Source organism: Leptosomus discolor, chromosome 26 (genome assembly GCF_034619465.1).
Source record: "Leptosomus discolor isolate bLepDis1 chromosome 26, bLepDis1.hap2, whole genome shotgun sequence".
Classification (NCBI taxonomy): domain Eukaryota; kingdom Metazoa; phylum Chordata; class Aves; order Leptosomiformes; family Leptosomidae; genus Leptosomus; species Leptosomus discolor.
This window is the reverse complement of record NC_141416.1, coordinates 2521149-2543075: the sequence shown is the minus strand read 5'-3', so window position 1 is coordinate 2543075 and position 21927 is coordinate 2521149. Positions and strand designations below refer to the sequence as shown.

General features: G+C 55.2%; 1 protein-coding gene and 1 non-coding gene across 9 annotated transcripts in view; both read right to left on the bottom strand.

Annotated features, from left to right (window-relative positions):
- Window positions 1–4: 4 nt before the first annotated feature.
- Window positions 5–21927, bottom strand: part of UBAP2L (ubiquitin associated protein 2 like) — a 30084-nt gene continuing 8161 nt past the window's right edge. Inside the window, exons 7-29 of one of the 8 annotated variants that reach the window (XM_086478330.1) lie at window positions 21191–21236; window positions 20796–20908; window positions 19106–19180; window positions 15493–15545; window positions 13934–14019; window positions 13315–13486; window positions 12359–12560; window positions 10888–11165; window positions 10446–10618; window positions 9541–9730; window positions 8863–8917; window positions 8249–8423; window positions 7980–8052; window positions 7111–7306; window positions 6915–7003; window positions 6225–6278; window positions 5472–5553; window positions 3855–4072; window positions 3661–3766; window positions 2400–2467; window positions 1881–2078; window positions 1373–1423; window positions 5–660 (exon numbers count right to left, since the gene is read on the bottom strand). In XM_086478330.1, the coding sequence (XP_086334456.1) occupies window positions 565–660; window positions 1373–1423; window positions 1881–2078; window positions 2400–2467; window positions 3661–3766; window positions 3855–4072; window positions 5472–5553; window positions 6225–6278; window positions 6915–7003; window positions 7111–7306; window positions 7980–8052; window positions 8249–8423; window positions 8863–8917; window positions 9541–9730; window positions 10446–10618; window positions 10888–11165; window positions 12359–12560; window positions 13315–13486; window positions 13934–14019; window positions 15493–15545; window positions 19106–19180; window positions 20796–20908; window positions 21191–21236 (2849 nt within the window). In that variant the 3' untranslated portion in view covers window positions 5–564. The remainder of the gene's footprint in view (window positions 661–1372; window positions 1424–1880; window positions 2079–2399; window positions 2468–3660; window positions 3767–3854; window positions 4073–5471; window positions 5554–6224; window positions 6279–6914; window positions 7004–7110; window positions 7307–7979; window positions 8053–8248; window positions 8424–8862; window positions 8918–9540; window positions 9731–10445; window positions 10619–10887; window positions 11166–12358; window positions 12561–13314; window positions 13487–13933; window positions 14020–15492; window positions 15546–19105; window positions 19181–20795; window positions 20909–21190; window positions 21237–21927) is intronic. The other 7 variants (XM_086478331.1, XM_086478333.1, XM_086478332.1 and 4 more) reach the window with 7 other exon arrangements.
- Window positions 5659–5793, bottom strand: LOC147413627 (small nucleolar RNA SNORA58). The gene has a single exon (XR_015184033.1). It is a non-coding gene; the product is annotated as a small nucleolar RNA SNORA58 (small nucleolar RNA).

Here is a 21927-nt window from a genome sequence, read left to right as displayed (position 1 = left end):
TGTGTAGGGTTTTGTTTTTATATACAAGACACATTTATCCATTAAATTTAGAACACGGTACAAAAAAACACTTCAACTAATTCATCTTACAATGCTGTTCATATCAATTACTGTTCTTATTCCTAATAATAAGGGGGTTTGCTGTAGGCGACTCGCAGCTTCCACTCCTTTGGATCCGAGAGGTTCTGGGGCAGCAGGAGGTGGGGGGAGAGGGGAGAAAGGAGTCAAAACCAAAAAAGGCCCCTACGGCAAACGGTTCAGAGTCTGAATGCAGAGAGAGGAGGAGGAAAAAAAAAAAAAAAGGAAAAAAAAAGAAAAAAAAAAAAGAAAAAAGAAAAGAAAAAATACAAATTCTATATTACAATACAACAGGAAAGGTGGCTGAAGACAGACAACGCAGAGCCGCCTGCCGGCCTTGCCCTGCCCTGCCCGGGGGCTGCAGGGCCCGGGGGCTGCCCCACGGCCGAGCGCTCTCCTCCCCCGGGGATCCTTCGGCGTCGGGTTCGGTTCGGTGGGATTCTCTTCCGGAAGCAGGTGGGTGGTGGGCGAGGGCCGCCCCCGGCCTCAGTTGGCACCCCAGCTGTAGCTGTTGTAGGCGGACTTGTTGGCCTGGGATTTCTGGGGGATGGAGCTGCCTTGGCTGCGCTGCCCGGAGCCGCTCTGCGGGAAGGGGCCGAGGAGAAGCAGGTCGTTATCGGGGGGGGGGGGGGGGGGGGGAAGGAGGGGAAGGGGGGGTGAAGCACTGCCGCCATCTCTGGGGTCCCAACCCCAGCCTGCTCCGCAGGGCGCCACTGGTGTGCTCGTGGGGGGTGGGCGGGGGGGAAAACTCTGCCGCAGGCACCGCCGTCCCCCCAGGACGGCTCCGGCCCGCAGACCGCTGGGCTACGGCTCCTCGGTGCTGGCTGACCCGCCTCGGCCCAGCACAAGCTTCCCGGGGCCACCGGCACCAGAGCACGGGCCGCCTCCCGCACCGAGCGAGCGGCCGGTGGCCCCTCGCGCCACGCCGTCCGCCGGCCCAGCAGCCACGGGACCCCCCCCTCTGCTCTGCACCTTCTTCCAGAGCAGCAGCAGGCCAGGGACCGCAGGCAGCGAGGGCCCTGGCAGCTCGGCGGGGGGCTGCCCCGCGGCAGGGAGGGGGGGGGGGGGGGGGGGGTTGGGGAGAAGGGAGGGAAGGGGTCGAGCAGGGGGGTGTGTGTCTGTGCGCGCGGGTGTGTGTGTGTGCACATACTGACTGAGGGCCTCTCTCCTCGCCTGGCGGGGCCACGGGGTGGGGGGGTGGGGGAGAAGGAAGGGGCTACGTGAGCCTGGGGGGCCTTAGGGGCGGGGGGAGACCCCAGGGCAAGTGCAATGCATTATCAGAGAGGTTCATTACCTGGTCTTCCTGCTGGCGTTGGCAGCACAGTATCATCTGCAAATATGGAAGCTGTTGCAGTACCAGGATATGTAAAATAAAGGGACAAACTATGACAATAGAAATCCACGGTTAGACCTGAAAGCTATGGCGGGGGTCGTGGCTTTGGCGAGTAACCCCTTCGCTGCTGGCCTGCGGAGCTGCCACTCCGAGGAAGGGGGAGGTCAGGGCGTACCAGGCATGTCTGCGTGAAGGGGCACTACCCGACCGTACCTGGTACAGCCCGGCAGCGAGGGGGCTGTGCCGAGTACCCCCCAAACGGAGCGGAGCGCACCCCGGGCCTTCCTCACCTCGTCCTCTTTATCGGCCCTGTGTGTATGTGCAGGTGTGAGCGTGTGCGTGTCACCGCGCGTGTCCGCTGCAGGGCGTGAAGGAGGGAGGGAGAGGGGGGGGGTGGGGGGGGGGGTGGGGGGGTGGGGCGAGAGCCCTAGGAAATACCCCAGCCAGGGCCGGGGGGGGAGTCGCTTACCTGCCCGTCCTGCTGCAGGTGGTGGTGGAGGATCTGCGAGTGGGGCTGCTGATGGGGGGTCAGGATGTGCATGAAAGGGGTGGGGGGATACGCCGCCGCCGTCGCAGGGTTGATGGGGCCGCCGCTGCCCAGAGCCGAAGGCAGGTTGAAGGAGGCTGCCGGGGTTCCAGTGTGAAATCCCTGCTTCTCAAAGGATTGCTGAGGAGGAGATCCCGATGGCGGGCGTAAGGGCTGGGGGCCGGGCAGCGCTCCCCTGCCCCTGGCTGGTAGCGGGCCCCTTTCCCAGCTCTACAAGTCGTGGGCCTGGGAGTCAGTGCATGGTGCAGAGAACAGAGTCTCTGCCCACGGCTCTTCCTGGGCTTGGAATTGCTCTAAGCTGGGAAAGGCTGAGTATTTCCCTTCTCCCTGGTTAGCTGCTCCAAGGGGAAGAGCCCTCACTGCCCAGGGAGGCTGTCTCGGAGCTGGGCTTCTGCCCCCCAGCAAAGCAGCACCCTCCTGGAGCTCCCACCAGGCACTAACCTGAGTTTTGGAGTAGACAGAGCCCGAGATGTCCGGCACTCCTGTGTTACTGGATGTCACGGATACCCCTGGGGAGAAGGAAAGGCAAGTGAGCGTCAGGCAGCAGCCACCGGTTCAGCAGGAGCTACCGCCGCTAACGCCGGCATCGGGTCGGGGAGAGCTCCGGCAGCCAGGTAAGGCCTGGAGACAGGCGGTGTCCTGGGGAGCAGGGTCTCAGCAAGGCCAAGCTGCAAAGTACAAACCTAAGTTCTTTCGCTCTGCACACAAGCAGTTTCTGAATAAACAAATTGAGGGGCCTGCTGCCACCCAGAAAAATAAGAGCCCAGAAAATAGCAGCTCTGAGAAGAGCTGGGGGGACGCAGCAGACAGAAAGGGAAACAAACTCCCAGCACGACACGACAGCCAGAACGTCCCGAGAGCTCCTTGGATGTAAACCAGGCAATTAATTGCACGTAAAAGGCGACTCAACCGTGGGCTGGGGTGGTTGGTGCAACGACTGGCACTGCTGGCACACAGCCTGCTCTTTCCAAAAGGTGGGGGCACAGAGGAAAGCCTCAGCAACCACCTAAGGCCCAGAAAAAAAGTGTTGAAATGAGAGAGGTTCGAAAGACTCAGTACAAGGTGACCCGGTACAGAGCTGAAGTATCTTCACAAAGAGAAAACAGCGTCTTGAAGAGCTCTACTGTAGTAGTGGGCACTTTTGTAGTGACAAAAGGCACAACAGGAATTTCAAAGCTGGAAGAGGGACCCAGATGCAGGCCCTCTGTAAGTCAGTCAGCCTGACATCGACCAGTGAAACCCAGTACCGAGACCAGCAGCAGGTTCACAACCTTCTTGCACCTTTGAATCAAGGACACTTCTCTCAAAAGCAGGCACCTGCCGAACACAGGGGTCCCAGGCTCAAATCTGGAATAAGTCTTGTTCTATTGATCACATACAGGCGGTAAACCAAACCCAAACCAAACCAAACCCAAACCATCCAGCAACTTAAGCTCTCTGACGCAAATCCAAGGCTCCAGCCACCCAACTGCTGGGCACAGAGGAGGCGAAGGGCTCTGTGCTCCTCCAACCCGCTCCAGACCTGGGTGCAGAACCAGCCTGGGCCTTTCCAAGGAGAACTGAACAACCCACGAGTTGCACCACGGCCATTTTCCTCCCTTTCTGCTGGAGGCAGCAGCCCCTTACCCGGCCAGCGAGACTGTGAGCAAGCCCTGCCACGGTCAGTAACTGCTGCTGAGGAAGATGCTCTGGGGCCTCTTACCAGTGCTGTATCCATGGGAGCCGTAGCCACTGGGCTGCTGGAAAGGGGTTGCTGATGCGTTGACGCTGACATTCACACCATGCTGCTTGGAAGAGGTAGGAGCAACCTAGAGAAAGGCGAGGAGCAGCGTGAGGAGAGGCTCGGCTGCGTTGCCCTCGTGCCCGAATCCCGCACCCTGCCTTTGGGAAACTCACAGGGAACACAGCGGGCCCATACTGGAAGGTGCTGGGGAGCCCTGGTACCCCTGTGTAGTACGGCAGACTGGTGTAACTGTAGCCAGGAGGCAGCGCTGGGTTCAGGAACGTCTGCTGCGTGGTGTGGTGAGTCTGGGTTTGGCTCTGCTGAGGCTGGGCCAAAGTCGTTGCAGGAGCGGGGGAAGAGGCATCGCCTCGGCCAAATTTTGTTAAGTCACCTGGAACACGGGAGATGAAAGAAGATGAAGAACAGGAGCATCAAATCCCGGCCCGGCACAAAGGCGACCCAGCCTTTTGAGTTGAACCAACCCCTCTCCCACAGCCACCAGGGACTGCAGCCCTCAGAGCCTTCCCCACGGAGAAGGCCAAGCTGTTGATGACCCCCCCCCCGAGAGGATGACTTCAGAGAGGAAGGAAAACCCGCAGCCGCTACGCTACCGTGCTGCCCTGCCTGAGCTCAGCCTGCAATCCAGCTCTGGGTAAACCAGCCCCCAGCTAGAGCCCACCCTGAGCCCCCTCCCAGCACCAGCACCAGGCCTGAGCACAACTCCGCTCCCTCCAGCGCCAGACCCGAGGCCAGGGCTGCAGCCTGGGAGTCAGCTCCTCGCTGGAGAGTCCAACATCTTCCAGCTGAGGTGGTGGGAATGGCCTCTTTTTACAGCAGAGCTTGCACCTCCCTCTCTCTCTCTTGCTGGTGGCACCGAATCAAACGCTGCTGCAGAGGCCCAGCAGCCCGCAGAGAGCGCTTGGAAATGTCCCTTCCACTCGTCCCAGCGCAAGGGCTTGGCCGCGGGGAAGCTCCCTCTGCTGCTCTTCGTGAGCACCTGCTTGGCTCTTCCCTGCGAACACTCTCCCTATTCAGAGCTCACACAGCAAGCCAGGGAATTTCTCAGCGCTGCCCCAGCTCACAGGCAAGTCCAGGATAGCCACAAACGTTATCACTTGGCAAATGAGGCACGTGCCACACTCGGAGCTTGGGACTTCAGCCTCCGTGTGCCAGGCAAAAGCACTTCTGCACAACCAAGCTCCCGCTGAAGCAGGGGAGGAGCGGGGCCGGAAAAGGAGCGATCCACAAAGTGCAACAATTCCTAAAGCACGTGAAAGCTCAGCACAACTGCTGCCCGTTGCGAACCAGCAGCGTGAATAAACGCATCCACCGAGGCCAGCGAGAGACCAGCCACCCACCAGGCATTTGGTTTGAATGTGACAGATCCTAAATGCCCTGGTTTCTTTCCCCATGAGGCTGTCACATAGATAAATAACTTAATTTCTCCAGATTTTGTGTTTCTTTGTATTTTTACTCTAACTGCTTGAGAAACACTGCTTAACCCCTGCTTCACCACGACCTGAAAAGCAGTTCTCCAGGGCTACACCTCACAGATTTTCAGCCTTTCCTCTCTCCCCTTCCAACTCCTACTTGTCCACATCTTCCCAGTGACAAGCCTCGACGTGACCAGATGAAGACAAGAACTGAGCTGCTGAGAAACGTGCTCCAGACCAAAGGCAGCGCAGGAGGCTGGTGCAGACGCGGCTCCAGCAGCCAATGGCACAAGAAACCAGTAAGGAGCAGCACGAACACCGGATGGGACACGCAGTCAGAGCGGGCTCTTTCCCTACCAGAGTACGGATTGCTGCTCAGGCTGCCATCTCTTCCAGTCAGCGGGGTGGTGGGTGTAGGGAATGGGATGCTGTAGTAATCCTGAAGGATAAGAACAAAAAAGAGAAGAAGTTTTAATGACCCCTGTCCACAGCTGCAAAGCAGTATCTTTTGGAAAAAGAGGAATTTCTGGACTGCAGCCACGAGGTATGTCGGAGTATTGCAGCTCAACCAGCCACACCGAGGCTGATCACAGCCTACAGCACCCCCAGTTTTTTGTAGCATGCACCATCCCCCTCGTCTGGCTACGAGAAGAACCAGATAAGGTCTACTGGTATGCAGTCCTTAAACTGCCTGGACTTTCCTCTCCACAACGCAAGGGACACACGCCTTATTGCTAAATAAACCCCATTCTCATGAAAGTATTTAGTCCTTTCAAGGATCAGAGGCGAGTACCCACAACAGCTCAGCACACCACTGTCAGGCAAAGCAGCTCTGCCTGCTGTAGCTCTCACTCCCTAGCCCCACCGTCGATACCTCCCGCCTGAATAACTACTGTTCCTAACGCCCTCCTCGCGGAGCCACGGGCTCGCGCCCGCCCTCCTCGCGGAGCCACGGGCTCGCGCCCGCCCTCCTCGTGACTGTCACGGAGAGGCGCAGCCGCCTGGCACCCTGTTTTGCCAGCACTACCCCAGAGCCCCCAGAGCCCGCAGCGCCGACGAGCCGTTAAGAGCAGCGGAAGCGGCGTGTCCACGTCAGCCTTTGGTACTCACCAACGGGAATCTCGTCTGGAGCATTTGCAAGTCATCGTATCCATACACCTGTGGCTAGAAAAGAGCAGGAGACAATGTTAGGGACGCGGACTAGACACAGGCACTTCCCTAATTTGAGATTAGACATTTATCTAAATGCCAGATAAAGCCAGAAGCGGGGGATCGGTGGCTACACCATCACCTCGGCACCGGCAGCCAGCGTTCACTACCGCAAGGGGCACTTGGCCCTTTTCCTCCAGAAGTTATTCCAACAGCGAGAGCTGTCCCCCCCCTTTGGAAGAGGGCTGCAGCACCCCCCTAGGCTGTGTGGCAGTCGCCACCTTTGCTTTAACTGCTCGGCCTTTGTCACACCACGGTGCTAACACAGCTCCACGCCGTCGCAAGCCGCGCTCTGACCGAGGGGTGCTGCTCCCCCAAAGGCTGGGGAGGCTGTAGAGAACAGGCAGGATCTGCTCTGGGGTGACCAGAATTACAGACATTTACCCCCACGGGCACAGGGATTTCCTCTGCTGCTGGTTTATGGAAAAGAGCAGGGTCAAACTCTTCCCACCCAAGACAGACCTGCTGGGCTGACGTTAAAAGAGTTTTTGGTTTCTCTCCTACTCTCCATCCCTCCCCGCCAGCTGAAGACAGAGCTAGGAGGGATCTAGTGACATGCCACCACCACAGAGAGCCAGTCAGCCCACTCACCGGGTAGGCGTGTAACAACCCTGGAGCCATGATGTACGGATTAGGCAACAACGGTGGGACTCCAGGAGGGAGATTGGGAGGGGCTTTTCCTGAGGAAGGAAGAGAAAGGAGCCGTTCCACAGTGAGGCCAACAGCAGCAGCTGTCTCTCTCAGCCCCCAGGGCCCTCGCCGTGTTTAGCAGCACCCAGGAAAGTACCTGATGTCGTTGCAACGGAGCTGCGAGTGGAGGCCGTCACTGTGGAGTTACTGCCGAGGCTGAGGCCCAGGCTGCTGACGCTGCTGAGGCTGGACGAAACGCTGACGACCGGCGGGGCGGCTGACACTGTGCTGGAGGAGGTGGAGAAAGTGCTAGCAGAAGAATGGAGGCTTGCTTCACTCTCCACACTTGTGTGCTAGGGAAGGAAGGGAAGAGAGTGAGTTAGGGGACCGGGCAGACGGAACTCGGTGCAGAAGCATTGCAGGACGCTGTCGATCGGGACGGTGGGGCGGCTCTGTCTGCACCTGGACACTGCAATGAACTCGGCTGCTGCAGGCTACAGAGAAACCCGCTTTGCATCTGGCTTAAATCCAAAGCCCTGACAGCAGCCAACCCCGAATGCTTCCAAGCTCCTTGCGTGGCTGTGTCCCAACAGGTCTGCTCGCTGGGAGAAGCGGGGCCGAACACCGCCTTTGCGGCACGGAGATTTATTCTGCCGCAGGAGCCACTACCCAGGGACTCCGGTGCTGCAGCAGCTCCAGCAGTGTCTGTGTTTGAACAGTGACACTCCATCCGCTACCGGTTTTGCTCTGACGCGTGGCTGCGACTCTGCAGCACTTTCAAGAGCTGCTACAGGCTCAAAAGAAGCCCCTGCAACGGGCAGGGCATCACAAGCTTCGAGCCAGAGGTACACAGGCCGTGTTCTGACATAACCCACCCAAACTGCAGCGGGACGAACAGCAGCCCGGCAGCTCCTGTCCCAACTGCAGCCCCCGCTGGTCGCAGCCCCGAGGTCAGGCACGCCAGCAGACCTCTCCAAACCAAGGAGGAAAGGGGGTCCCACGGCACTAGAGCACACCTAGACTCACCAGAAGAGTTGAAGTTGACGTTCGCCCAGAGGATGTGGATGAGGACAGACTGTTCTGCTGGGTGGGTAACGTACTGCGGAAGGAGGAAGAAAAGGTTGTGAAGCCAAGAGTCACCGGTGGTAGCACCAGGCCAGATCCCACTCCCCATCTGCTTGGATGGGATGAGCCATTTCAGTCTTCCCCACCGCAGGAGACAGACTTTGGGGTCTGCCCTAGAGCCCTGCTTCTAGTTCTGCTTCTCCAGAAATCCCCCCGCCACGCTTGCTCACCTGCTGAGTTGGGCGGTGGTCGTACTGGGGAGCTCCTCACTGTGGCTCAGGCTGCTCAGAGCTGACGAGTGTTGGCTGGCCGTCGTCAGCAAGGACGACGCAGACACCCCGTCATTGAGAGGCGTGATACTGGGAGCAGAGGGGGAATCGGATTTGACGGCGGGGCCTGTAGCACCTGGGAACAAAAGCTCAGGGTTAGGGGCAGCTCCCAGAGGGCAATTCAGCAAAGGCTCAGCTAGAGGAACAGGGAGATGCGAGATCTGGGGCTTCCCTCACTGCCACCAACCAGTCACGCACTTGTGACAGCAGTTCTATGTCTCATTTTAGCCCAACGCTGCCGTTGGCTCCGCAAAGAGCTTCCAGGCCTCCAGGTGAGGTGCCTTTCACAACTAAATTCGGGTAAATTTCTATCAGCAGGGAGTGACTCATCAAGGACCTCAAGGATCCACGAGCAGAAAGCTGAACGTTTCAAGGCAAGCAAATAATCTCAGTGGCAGCAATCAGTCCAGCAGGGGAAGGATTTGCTGTTAGCACAAATAAAGCTTTTCACCCAAAGCAAAGAGTAGGAGCAGTACCAGAGACTCAGGACACCCACGGCACTGACAGACTCTTACCTTCAACGGCCTGCGTGGTTTGTAACGGCGTGGGTTGTACAGAACTGAAACCATTCTGAGGAAGAAGAGAAAAGAGAGTGCTGGGCACTGCGGGGGCTCGGTTCCCGAGGCAGATCTAGTGTCAGCGCCCTCCCACGCTCCCCTCCTCGGCCGTGACAAAGGCGTGCTACCGACACACGCCACCAGACTGCGGCAGGGTGGTCCCAAGCTCCACGAGCCCAGCGCAAGCACGACCCCTGAGAAAGCAGCGCAAGAAGTTCCTCTGCTGCTGGTAGTTAAGTCCCGTTCAACATCCTCAACCCAAGATCGTTAGCCCAAACCGACGGTACTGAACTCGTGGGCAGCATGCAAGAATCAAATCCTTCACACAAAACTAAACCCTCAGCCAGAACGCCCCTCTGCAGCAGGGTAATTACACGTGATAACACGTGGCCTGCAATCAGCTTAACCGCTGTTGACCCCCCCCCAGCCCAGCCCCAGGTTAAGGAACGTAACTAAGGGCTCTGGCAGCAGCCAGAAGGAAGCTCCCGAGAGCCCACAAGCCACGTGGCGAGGCTGGAGGACCACAGAAACGCTTCCCGAACCACTTTGCTTCCCCCCCACCCCCCCCCCCCCCGAGACAGCGCTTCGCATGCTAGGCTTACTCAGCACAAAGGGTGAGCAAAGCTATTCCCCTACCTTGGCCTGGGTCAGATCTTTCTGGGGCGAGGAGGAGATTGAATTGGGGTATCGCCTCGTCTGGGTGGATCTCTGCTCGTACAGTGGTCCCTGAGCGCTGTTCTGGGAGGTAAATGTTGCTGTCTGTATTGTGCCGCTCTGGTAACCAGACTCCTGGCTTTGATTGGACGAAATTGTGGATGAAGATTCACTACAAAGAGGGGAAAAACAACAACAAAAAAAAAAAGTTGCTTACATTTCCCTCCCAAACAGCCCTGCTGTAAGCTGCTGACCCAGACTGCCGGCTCTTCATTTCAAGGCTCCAAAACAAAGAGCCCCGAGCGTCGGCATAAAGGCGCCACACAAAGCAGCCAAGAAAACCAAGCAGAGAAACGTCCCCAGCCAGGGGCCAGCCCAACCACAGGAGGACGCTGGCACCCAGCTGCAGCCCGGCTTCCCACACTGCTGCGCTCCAGGTGGGATTTCACCAGCTGCTGCCGCTCAAGGGACTGCTCAGGTACGAAGGGTCAGCCCACAGGAGGCAGAAACGCTTTGTTTTGGGAAGGCATCACGAGCCCTACTCCCCAGGGTCCCAGGTTGCCAGGCAAAAAGCAGGACAGAGCACACAGAATCTGTTCACCGGGGACAAGGAGCGGTTGCGCCGGGGATTCCCCTCCTGTGTTCCCAGTAACACCGGTGAACAGCAGCAGGGAACGTCTGGTTTCTGTGTAAGCACCGCAGGCCAGGCAGCCACAGAGCTCCTGACTGAGCCTGCTGGCAACTCAGGCTTTGCTGTGGCACACGTTGTCCCCCCTTTGTGACCACGGCACAGTCAGAAAGGGTCTACTCGTGTGCGGTGCACCTACAGCCCACGGGAGCAGCGACCTTCCACAGCCAGCTGCTCGGCCCGCCCGCCGGGCCCTCACCTAGCCGTGCTGGTGTACAGGCTGCTTTGAGACTGGCTGGCGGCGGCGCTTGTGGTGGGCGTCGATTCGTACTCGGCGAGAACAGGCTCCGACCCAAACTGTAACGCCCCGAACTGCAGGTTTAGCCCTGAGATATCCGCCGAGCCAGGCATTTCCACCGCCAGCGCAGGGATCTGCAAGGGAGGAACAACAGAAAGGCTCTATCACTCCCTGGGAGCAGCACAGAGTGACTTTAGTACCCACATTTCCCAGCACGATGGTAGTTATGCACCATAATGACACCGTCCAAGCCAGGCAGGCAAGCTTTTCTCCGTCACCCCCCCAAACACCCAATGCCAAGAGCAGGAAGGCCAAGCCCAGCCCTTCCCCCACCAACCCACATGGATTTTCCCGCAGCTCTCGCGCAACACGACGCCTCCGCGTCCCCACCATCGCTCCACACCTTTGATGTTAACGAGGCTTTCTTCTTTTGCTGCTTCAGCTTCTGCTGTGCTGGCTGGGGACTGGAGGACTGGTTGTCCGAGGACCCTGGGGACATCTGGGGAACAGGATTGGTTTTGCTGGGCAGCGGCGAGGAAGGAGGTGCCGGCACAGTCGTGGAGGCAGTCACCACCGGCGGCTTCTCCTGCATGAACGCTTCGATCATGGTTGAAGTGGATGTGAAGGCCTGACGCTTGGTGAAGGGACTATGCACGGAAGAGTCTGTTGGGTTCTTGAGATCTACCGGGAGGGGGGGGGAGACAGAGTTGAGTTAGCAGGATTTGTTTCCTTAAAACAAAATCGAGCAGTTCTGGTGCTTCTCAGCATCAAGGAAAATAAAAGCATTTCACACTACGACTCCTCCTGGAGCCTGTTAAAAATCAGAGGGCAGAGAACCCCAGCACCTCCACTCCCAGCCCCACGCTCTCACCACCACCAACACCGAGCCTTTCTTTTCAGCCCCTCTCCCCTCAGCTCCTTCCACCATCTCTACAGGACAAAGCGAGCTGGCACAGCACGAGTCCTACATCCTCCAGGGAAAGCCAGACCTCAGAGTTCCTTGCGTGGAAGCACTGCACGTGAAGAGTCCTGCACGGGCCTGACACTGCTGCCTTCCACCGCCTGCTCTTTCCCCTGCCAGCACTGGGTATCCTCCAGCTGCTCAGGGCTGCCCACCCTCAGGCCTTTGCACCACCCTCCTCCTTCACCTAAGCCTTACCACAGCTTATTAAAAACCATCTATTCTCTCTGACTCTCCTCTGTGGCTGAAAAGATCGGGAGCTGCCCCCACTGACTGCTACTAGCACAGGGCTCGATTCTTCTTCGGCTTAGATGTGAACCAGAGACACTTCCCTATAGCAAGAAATAAAAACATACAAGCTGAAAACATATGGTGCTAGTCCTGGACTACAGCAGGGCTCAGCATCAACTCTGAAAAGCAGGAGCCTCTCTCAGTCCCTGTTTATTCCCTCATGGCAGCCCAGAGGTAGAGTTACCTCTTGGCATTTCACAGTCACCAGAATCACATTCCTTTAAAAGACAGTACCAGGTCAGCAGCGAAACGAGCCTGACAAGTGGTGGTAATTGGGAACTGTTCTCCAGAGCTGCCCACGCTTCAGGCCCCTGCTCTGTTACACAGCTTTACACCAGGAAATGCTTCTGCACACTGTGAGGGTCTCAGCAACACCAGATGCCTGGCCCTGAAGCTGAATGACCACGAGGCAGATGGATTCAACTGCCTGAAGTAGAAAAGGAACAGGGACTCACACACACTACTACATTTTACTCTCAAACTTGCACCCAGGGTTCTTTGAATTTCTTCCCCGCAGCTGGCTTGGTTGTGAACTTGTGATCTGGCCCTTCATAGAAACCCTCTGCGGCGCTGGGAGAAGACGGTGCCCTTTGGGGGGGGGTGCCAGGCTGCTGGTCCTTACCGTACTGCACGAGAGACGAGGTCTGCGTGGTGGATCCCATGTCCCAGGAAGCAGCCGTGGTGCTCCCGCCAGGCTGGGTGTGCTGAGCAGCCAGCTGAGCCAGCGCCTGGGCCGTCTTGAACTGCTCCAGGAACTGAGAACCTGTTGTACTGCTGCCTTTGGCCTCCCTGACGTCTCCAAACCCTTTCCCCAGCATGCTCACCTGCCATTGGAGCAACGAAACAACAAAGTCAACGTCTCCCTTGGCTTGGAACCGGACTCAGAGGACAGAGACACCTCTTAACGTGCGCCCCAGCGCACTGTATCCTGCTGCTTCTCACTGGGTGCCTCAGCTTAACGCTCTCGAGCTCCAGAGGCACACAGACACCGCTGGCAAGGAGAGCTCATACTTCTCTCACCGCCTTTATCGCACGTGAGTGCGGGTACGCTTCCCTGTTGCCCAATCCGTGGCATTTTACAGTGTCATGGAGGCTTACGAAGGAAGTTCACAGATAGTAGCTTTAAAAGAGAACCACCAGGAGAACTTGGCTTTACAGTTAAGGTGCTTTTGAAAATCCTTCCTGAACTCTCTCACCATTAAGTGCATCATTTTTATTTCTTTTGCTGACGTTACGCAAAGAAGGACCTGCCCAGGTCTGCGCACATCCCTGGTTCGGGTTCTCCTTCCTTCACCCATCAGTAGACGCCAACCTTTAACCCCACACCAAACTCCCAACCAGCTCCACTTCTCACACTGTGGAGTTTGCAAGCCCTGGACTGCGAGAGTTCTGCCTTTCCTCTGAGCAGGAAAGAAGCACGTGCTGGAAGCCTGACCAGGGCAAGAGAGGATTTCATCCCTCCGTATTTAGAGCAGCCTGGCAAATCACCCACGCAGAGGACTTCTGCCACCCAGAGAACGTCGGGGAAACCAACACCTGCCAAAACCCACACGCTGGCAGAGACCAGTATTTCCTTACCATGCTGTGGTGAGAGAAGGAGTTCCCAGAGGCGGGCTGGGATATAGCACTCTGCTTGGAATTGCTGAACACCAGCGGCTGGGCCAAGGAAGGAGCCTGGGATGACTCCAGGCTTGTTGACTCGTTCTCCATCGAAGAAGGGGTCTTTCCTAGCAGCACTGCAAGATCAATTCTGGGTAAAGAAAGAAGATAACCCGCTGGGGTTAACAGAAGCGCCGTCACATGCCTCTGTTCTACCTCCAGCCTCGCGATTTACAGCTTTTACTTTACAAACTGAATGACTCTGCAGAACACTAGCTCACAACCGCCGGCAGAAACCTCAAAAGGACAGAGACCAAGCAAGATGCTGCACGGCCTTCTATCTTAAGGCATGTCTCCCGTTAATTTAACACAGCAAAATGCCCCCAAATCCGACGAACCAGCAGCAGAGCCTAGGAAAACTAGAATCCAGGATCAGCACCCAGAAATTCCTAACTCAACACGTCCATTTCAATCCACCTCAACTTATTCAGAGCTGCTGCATTTTAGCGGGCTGGCAAGGTTCAGTCTGAGATTGCAAATCGCTCTGGGACTTGGGTGCCACTTTCCCCAAGCAAGGAGCACGGCCATGGGCTATCACCTCTGTCCAGCTGTGATTGTCACATTCTCGGCAGGCAGAGGCACTGAAGACACGTTGGAGGCTGTGAAGATCTTTGTCTCAGACAGCTGAAAGATAAAAAAAAAAGAATCCAAAAGTGACAACAGCGTCTCGGGACTCCGAGTAAAGCACACAAATGTTTGAGACAAACAGCCACAGAAAGATTCAAGAAATTCAAGTGTTTAGACTTAAACTTCTCTAACATTTGGCACCCCATCAGAATCAGCTTCTATTTCTTTTGTTTCTTCTCAGGCCAGCGCACAAATCACCTGCCAGTGGAAAAAAACAACCCAAACAAATCCTTCTACAAATTTCCCTTAGTCCACAAATCCACGAGGGCTGCTAGAATCCGAGACAGGTGGCCTGGACTGACGGTACGCAGCAAGGATCTGCAAAACCCACCGCACCGGTGGGCGCAAGCATTGCTAGAAGAGTCAAAGAAAAAAAGCTTCAGACCCATAGTTAAGCTTCCAGTGGCCCTGGCCTCGCCTGGATGATCTGACCAGAGACCAACAGATCTACTTCAACTATGGAAGGGGAAAAAAAACATGGCTCAAAAAACAAACCAAGAGGAGGGTTAAGGACCACCTGTGATTTAGCCCAGAACACATCTGAATACGCACAGCTTTTATTCCAGACTGAGGAGCCGCCAGCAACTAAACTGCAAGAGTTTAAAAAACAAAATCAGGAACCCCTGGTAGCACATCACGCGGACGGCAGGCACGAAGGGCCAAAGTCTCTCTCCAAGCCGAGACCTGACCAAACAGCCAGAGAAGCTGCTCGCGTCTCCAAACACAGCAGGAGCGCTTCCTTCAGACGGTGCCTGCAGAGCCAAAGCTTTCCCTCCGCGCCCCTTCTGTAGGCTTCGCAAAAATGAGCATGCAAAACTAACGCTACTACTGAAAAAAAGCGCCCAGCCCTGCTCCCATCTGCAAGAACAGGAGTTCTCCCTCGATTCAGACGGGGACTGAAGCCCGTTTCAGAAGAAACTGATACAGAGGCCCTAAAAGCAGGTGATAACAGCGCCCGTCCTCCCCTCAAGGAGACGCCGGGTACAGAACAAAAAGCAGCGAGACACGCCAGGGAAGAGGCCAGAAGGTGAAGCCAAGAGCTTCTGCTCACTCCAAACCACAGGGACCAGCAGAGGCAGGCGACAGGCGCACGGCACCGCTGCTGCCTCCTCCGCGGCACGTGGTGCGGAGCGAAGGCAAACCTTCCCGAACCGCCGCTCCCCCGGAGGAGCCGAGCGAGAACCTCGTGGGGGGTCAGGCCAGTTTATGGAAGAACTTCATCAGGCAGTTGCAGGGAATGAGAGGAGCACACTCGATGCCCCGGGAGGTCCCTTCCCGTCTCGGGCTCCTACAAGCTCTGACACACGCGTGCTTTGGAAACAGCGACGTTTAACTTGTTCATCATGGAACTGGGAGCCCGGCTGGGGTTACGGCCACAGTTTGGGGAGGACGGGCTTGGCGCTCGCCTTGTAGCTGTGGGTGGACAAACAGGGCAGACTCACAGAGGAGAGGGGTTGGGAGAGTACCTACATCTTCATTCCAGTCCTCCGTGCCCCATTCTTCCGTCGCCGCCCTCCACGCACCTACAAGGAGAACGACAGGCGGAGAAGTTACGCGAGCGCCACAGCTCCGCCACCGAGAGCCAGGGCAGCGCCGAGGAGCTTTGCAAAGCAGCCGAGAGGATTTCGGTTTGCCAGCCAGGCAAGGTAAAGCAGTCGACCCCAACCCACGACTCGGGGGGGGGGGGGGGGGGGGGCAAGGCACCGCGACGGGGTCGCCTCAGCCTCGCGCAGGCGGGCTGGGCTGAAGGAGGGACCCCTGGGCTGGCAGCTACTGCGACCCCCCACCCCGCCGCTGAACCGGGGCAGCTGAGCTCGGCAAGGAAGCCCCAGCGTCACCCCCAGCCTCCTCGGGCCATTTGCCTGATTTCCCCCTCGTACTGCGGTAGCTGCAGGTTTCTGCACCCCCGAGCAGCTCGTGTCACCCCAGCAGCTCGGACAGAGCACCTCCTTCGGGGGCTTCCTGCCAGCTCTCGTGCAGGACCTCGCCACCCACCTAAACCTCAAGTTTCTGCAAAACCCAGGGACAACAGAGCCATTCACACGGCTCTTTTGGTTTTTTCTTCTCCCCCCACCCCCCAAAAACGTTGAAGCCTCACTGCACCAGGACCTCCTATGCACAGGCAAACGGGAATCGGAAAGGAAAATTCATGGGACTAAGTAATTCTCACATTTTCTGTGACCAAATCCAGAGATACGCTCAAAGGGAGTAGCTCAAAATGCCAGGGAGAAAAGCACAAGATTTCAGCCACAATCCAGCACAGCACAATTTGTAAAAGAGCAAAATTAACTGGCTGCATCTTCAACTTGTTCCGTCCCTCACTTCCATCACAGTTTAACCTCGGTACTCTGAATATTACGTGGCAACTTCCAAATCCATTAGACAACGTAAAATTTGGTGTGGGAGGAAAGCAGGAGCATTTTACATCCCAAAAAACTCAAGAGCATAAAAACAGCCCCATTTTGCACAGCTCGTTTTCAGCCCGTGCAAATCAGATCAACAAAACCTGACTCAGCCAGCAGGGTTAACCCTGGAGACGTTCACGAGGACGGAACAAGTTGGCATCAGCCCTTTTAGAAGCTGAAAGCGTTTTACAGCATAAAAACGTAGCACATGGGGAATGAGAACATTGTGGATTCTTCTGCAGGACACAGTCACGATTTTGGGGGAGAAGAACACAGCAGATCTTCCCATATACATTTTAATTATGGAGCCAAAACATCCAAATAACTGCTCGTCTGTAAGCAGAGGATTTAGTGCACGAAGCAGTAAATAATATCAGTGAATTATTCTTTTTTTGTTGGTGTTTTGTTTTGCCTGACAAGTCGAGCCAATTCAAGAAGCCTTCCTGGTTTTTTTTTAAATTTAACATACAGGTATTAATACAACCCAAATTTAATATACACATACTAATACAACCAAACCTCCCTGAGTGCCAGGAGTCCCAAGGCACGCTACTCTACCCCTTCCTCCCCAGCCAGAAGCATCAGGAGGAGTTCCACAGATCCAACACAAAACACATCCGGGGTTCAAAACCCCAGATTCCACCATTCCTTAGATTCTGTTGTGCCCTCCCAGCAGTAGGGGGAAGGCTCCTCTCCAGATTTGCACGGATCAGAAGGATCCTACCAGCTTGACCCTCACCCAAGAGGTGAAGGGGGAGCTGGAGGTACCTGGGTCAGCTGCAGTTGGCAGGGGGGAGCAGGAGAGCTGCCCTAAGAGGAGTTTGTGCGTGTAGGAACACGACACAGGGCTCTCTTAGTCTCGCTCACTTGGGGGAAACGAGAAGAAAAGCAAAGCGGCACGAAAAGCAGAGGGAAATTCTGCAGATGAAGAGCAGCCAGTGACGGGGCTTTTCGGGCAAGTCTGCTTCTCGAGTACCGGCCCCCTCTTCAGCACGGCTTGTGCCCCCTGCTCACGGCAGAGATGGAAACCCCAAGACGCCACGTACCACCAGGCATTCACCAGAAACGCTCCAGAAAGCTTCCTAACCAGCACCGTGTGTGGTTTCTTTAAAGACACCGTGTGTCTCTTTACAAGAGACCGAGTGTGCTGCTCTCCACCAGGCTCTTCCGAGGGGGAGAGCTGCAACGCAAGCAACGCCCTGACACTTCTAACACCAGTTCGAAAGCGTCGTCTGCTGAACAGCAAACCCTCCTCCCTGCTTGTAAGCCCTTCAAAGAGCTGCTGGTCTTTAAGCTCCTCAAACCAGGAAAACGGGGGAAAAAAAAAAAGTCAATAGGCATTTGCAACTATGAATGTTGAAGGGAAAAAAAAAAAATCCCATTGTGTCTTCAAGATTCCCTCCCCCCCCGCCCCCAAATACACTATCTCTTCATTTTAAGCTGGGAGATGAGCAACCAGCTTGCTCCTCCCGCAGCTCATCAGGGGGTCTGCTGCTATCTCAGTGACTGGATGCATGCTCGATGCCCCAGCCTGGAAGGGTGACAGGCCCCAAACCCCAACTCTGCACCTCAAAGGAATGTAAATTCCAACAAAGGCAAAGTGTGGCAAAACCACAACGGCAGCTCCGGAGCAGATGGCCTTGTGCTGCCTGTGGGAGTTAAAGATTAACCCAGAGGTGAGAACCAGAAGTTGCTCCACAGCAACAGGAGGACTCCAAGTACATCTGCAAGAGACTGCAGAGCCTCAACACTCCTCCTCCTCCTCCTGTCCTGACCACCTTCAAGAGCAAAGCAAGTTCCTCCAGAAGGGCCCTCAGCCTCAACTCCCAGACCTCGGGTTAGATGGAGATGATGTCAGTCAACCACGACGTTGGCCTTGTTATGGACAGCGATGGGACTGGGTGGGTGTCAGGTAACCTGGATCATCCCACGGGTGTCTCTTGGCTTCCTAAGGCGTAAAAGGTGGCAGAGCAGGAGGAGATAAAGCAGCCAGGCACCGAGCAGCTTCGCCACCAAGCAGCTTTGCCACCAAGCGTCCCAGTCATCTCAAAATCCACCGTCACCTCCACTTGCAGGGCACGACTGCAGGGTGAGGAGCAGCAGCCAGCACATGCCAAAGCAGCCACCGAGCTCACCGCTCACCCAGAGGCAGCCGTAAGCAGAGGCAAAGCACTGGGACAGCTGAACCAGCCCGAATTCCCCTGGCAGCAGCGGTTTGACCCGAAGCAGAAACACAGCGAGGAGGCCGGTGAAGTGAGGGGTGCGGAGCCGAACCGCCGCGCCAGGGAGACGGCACGGGGACAACGGCGAGTCACAGGGACAAGGGCGAGTCGTGGCTTTCTGGATGTGAGAAGCAGGCTACGACTAAGCTGCCCCGCACTTGCTCCCCTCGGGTGGGGTGCTCTGTCCTCAGCGCTGCGGACACGGAGCTGCTCGGGGGACCGAGAAGCAGTGGCTGAAGTTAAAACGTACATAATCCACAAGAATTTGGGTTAACCTCTCCCCATTTACATTCAAGGTGTCAGCATTAGTAAAAGCACAGTCAGAACAAACGTCAAATATTCATTAAAATGAACAAATTAAGAGAGAGAAGAGTAACATATCCACAGATAGTTCCTTTTTTTTAAAAAAAAAAAAAAAAAGCCATAGAGTAAAGGTATCCGGGGCAGTTAGTGCACCTGGATGCATCGTACCAGGAGCAGTGTCAAATTTTCGGGGATAATTTGACCCCTCACCCCCAATGAAATCAAGTCCTGAAACAACAAAAAAAGAAAAAAAAAAAAAAAGAAAAGAAAGACAACCAGTGAATTTTGACTTAAAGCAGCGACGGCCAGTTCCATCGCCCCCACGTGCACCAGTCACATCGTACCTGTGGATATTGTTGATTTAAAGAGACGCCTGCGGCTACTAAAATGGAGCCAAACCGACCCCACGAGACAGCAGTGGCACGATAAACTACAACTGCCTTGCAGCACTACAGCAAATTTGAGTTGAAAAAATCTTCAAATTCCCCCCAGCCACACTCTAACCCACTTTGTTCCACAATTCCACAAAACACCAACACAGAAAAACAGAATAATCCCCCCGAGAAGCTTGTTCAGACCAGACAGTTCATCTTCCAGCACGCAGAGCTCATCCACTCCCAGCCCCTTCTCCCACAGAGACAAGCAGACCCATCGCCCTTAACACATGCCCACACTACTCCCTCCGGTATTTAAAACTCCAATTGGCAAGAAGATGATCACTCAATCTGCTAGTGTTTTACAAAACCATGCTTATTTTTTTCCTCTTTCAAAACAGCTCTCCATTTTCGGAATAAAAAAAAACCAAACCCACCCAACCCCAACACAACCAAAAAGCAAAAAACCACCCAAACAAAAAACCAACCCAAACACAAACCAACCAAAAAACAAACCTACAGGAACAACGTGTATTAAAGAGTCTCAGAGTTTACAGCACGTCATTTCTCTCTTTCCAAAACGATCAGTTTTTCAGCAAATACCAGAAATATGGCAGTGCTAAAGCAACATGAATACAGTTGCAAATGCTTCTTATAACCAAGATGTGGTATTTACCTGAATGCTCAAAAAAAAAAAAAAAATTCACAGAAAAATAGTTTGACTTCACGGTGGTGCAAGACCACTCCATAAAAAACAACCCCCCAAAACCCAACCACTCTTCAAAAGCCCCCCCCAAACAGCCTACTTACGATGTGGGCTTCTCCCTTGCAACTCTGTCCCGTTACCACACTGCAAAAAATCTGAGTTTGCTTATGTCTTACACACCGGGAAACAAAAAAGCACCATTTTCCCAATGCAAGACAACGTGCAGGGGCAGAACCGCCCAGCGAAGAGAGGTTTGCTCCAACGGGGAAGCGATGAAGACCCCTTTTCAGCTACGTTTGTGTCACAAGGTCTCATCCCACAGCGGTTTGAGCATGACCATGAGAAAGCAAATGCTCCCCACAGTGAACTCAAGAGCAAGGCATCTGAACTCTGGGTGATATTCTCTGGAGGATGCACCTGATGTCGGGGGAACTCGCACGTGTTCATCACGCTACGCTTTATCAAAAGCCTCTTCCAAGGGCAGCGTGGTGGAACAGAGACGGAGGCAAGCGTTCCTGTGCCTCTGCGGGGCAACAGCACGCACGAGCTCGCATCACAACCACCATCCAGCTCCCTGTTTCCCCCGTGGTCACCCCAACAGATGGGAAGGCACCTTCAGGTGCAAAGAAACAGGGTCACTGAAATCCATCTCTGAACCAACCTCCCCGTTCCTCTGTCCCTGACCTTCCCCGAACCTCCGCAGAGCCGGACGGACACAAAATCCACTTAGGCGCTAAGCACCACGCAGCCAAAGACCACTCACTTGTGCCATCGTCCGGCTCGAAGCTGCCAGTGTTGTTCCACGTGTTGTTGTTGCTATTCCCATAGTTCTCATCCGCGCCAGCCGGCTCGGCGTAGTCAGCCGGGTTGAAAGTTCTGTAAGAAACAGGAGGACGGAAGTTTTTTCCTCCCTCTCCCAAAGCATTTCAAAAGCAATTGACTTTATTCGGATCACGACACATCTCAAAGAGTCCCAACAGACAGTTCTCTCGGCAGAGGGATGCTTCAGCTACATCAGCCATTTCAAATTTAAGTTAGCATGATGCAGATTTGCCTTTATTAACCAAAAAAAAACCCCAGGAAAAACAGAACACAAACGACTGATGCAAACGGTACCAAGCCACGCAAAGACTTCTTTATTTTTGCTGTGGAACTTACCCCATGCCTTGGGCAGAAAACCTTCCCCCTCGCCTTCCAGAGCCACCTGTAAAACACACACGTGGGCTGCTGAGCACCTCTTGGCTCTGCATCACCAGGAAAAGAAACATTTCAACAACTTAGGGAACGCTGATGCCCAGAATCTGTAAGTGACGAGGATCTTCCCAAGTTGATGGGATTTCCTCAGCACCTTTATGTGCATGGGAATGACCTCAGCGGGCTGGCAGCGTAATTAGCGACGCACGATTCCAGGCTCAGATGAGGTTTCCAGCTGGCTCAAACCGTAAGTACTGGACCCCAGGTCCCGATTTCTGCAGTGTGTGTCCTCAGCACCAATTCCCCAGCAGCACAGATTTTGTGGAAAACTGGATTTCTGCCGCTGAGTATCTAAAACCCAAGCCGAGCGCTCGCACAGCCGGCGTGCTCAGAGCCACGGGCAAGAACAAGGAGGATCCACATTCTGCTGCTAACAAGCAACTGCCCCACCTGCCCAACAGTCACCTCAGGTTTTTTTAACCTCCCACCTCTATACAATAAAGCCCAATTTTTTTCCAGCTCCACAGATGGGATGGAAGAGCTAGATCCCGTTTCTAGCATGGGGCAGCAAGGTGTAGGCAGTAAGCACAAGGAGAAGAGAAAAAACAAGAGCTTATTTTCAGTTTGCCAACGCATGGAAGAGGCTTTTAAACCTCAGGGAGGAGACAGGTAACACCGACATCATTCTTCTCCTCCCACCC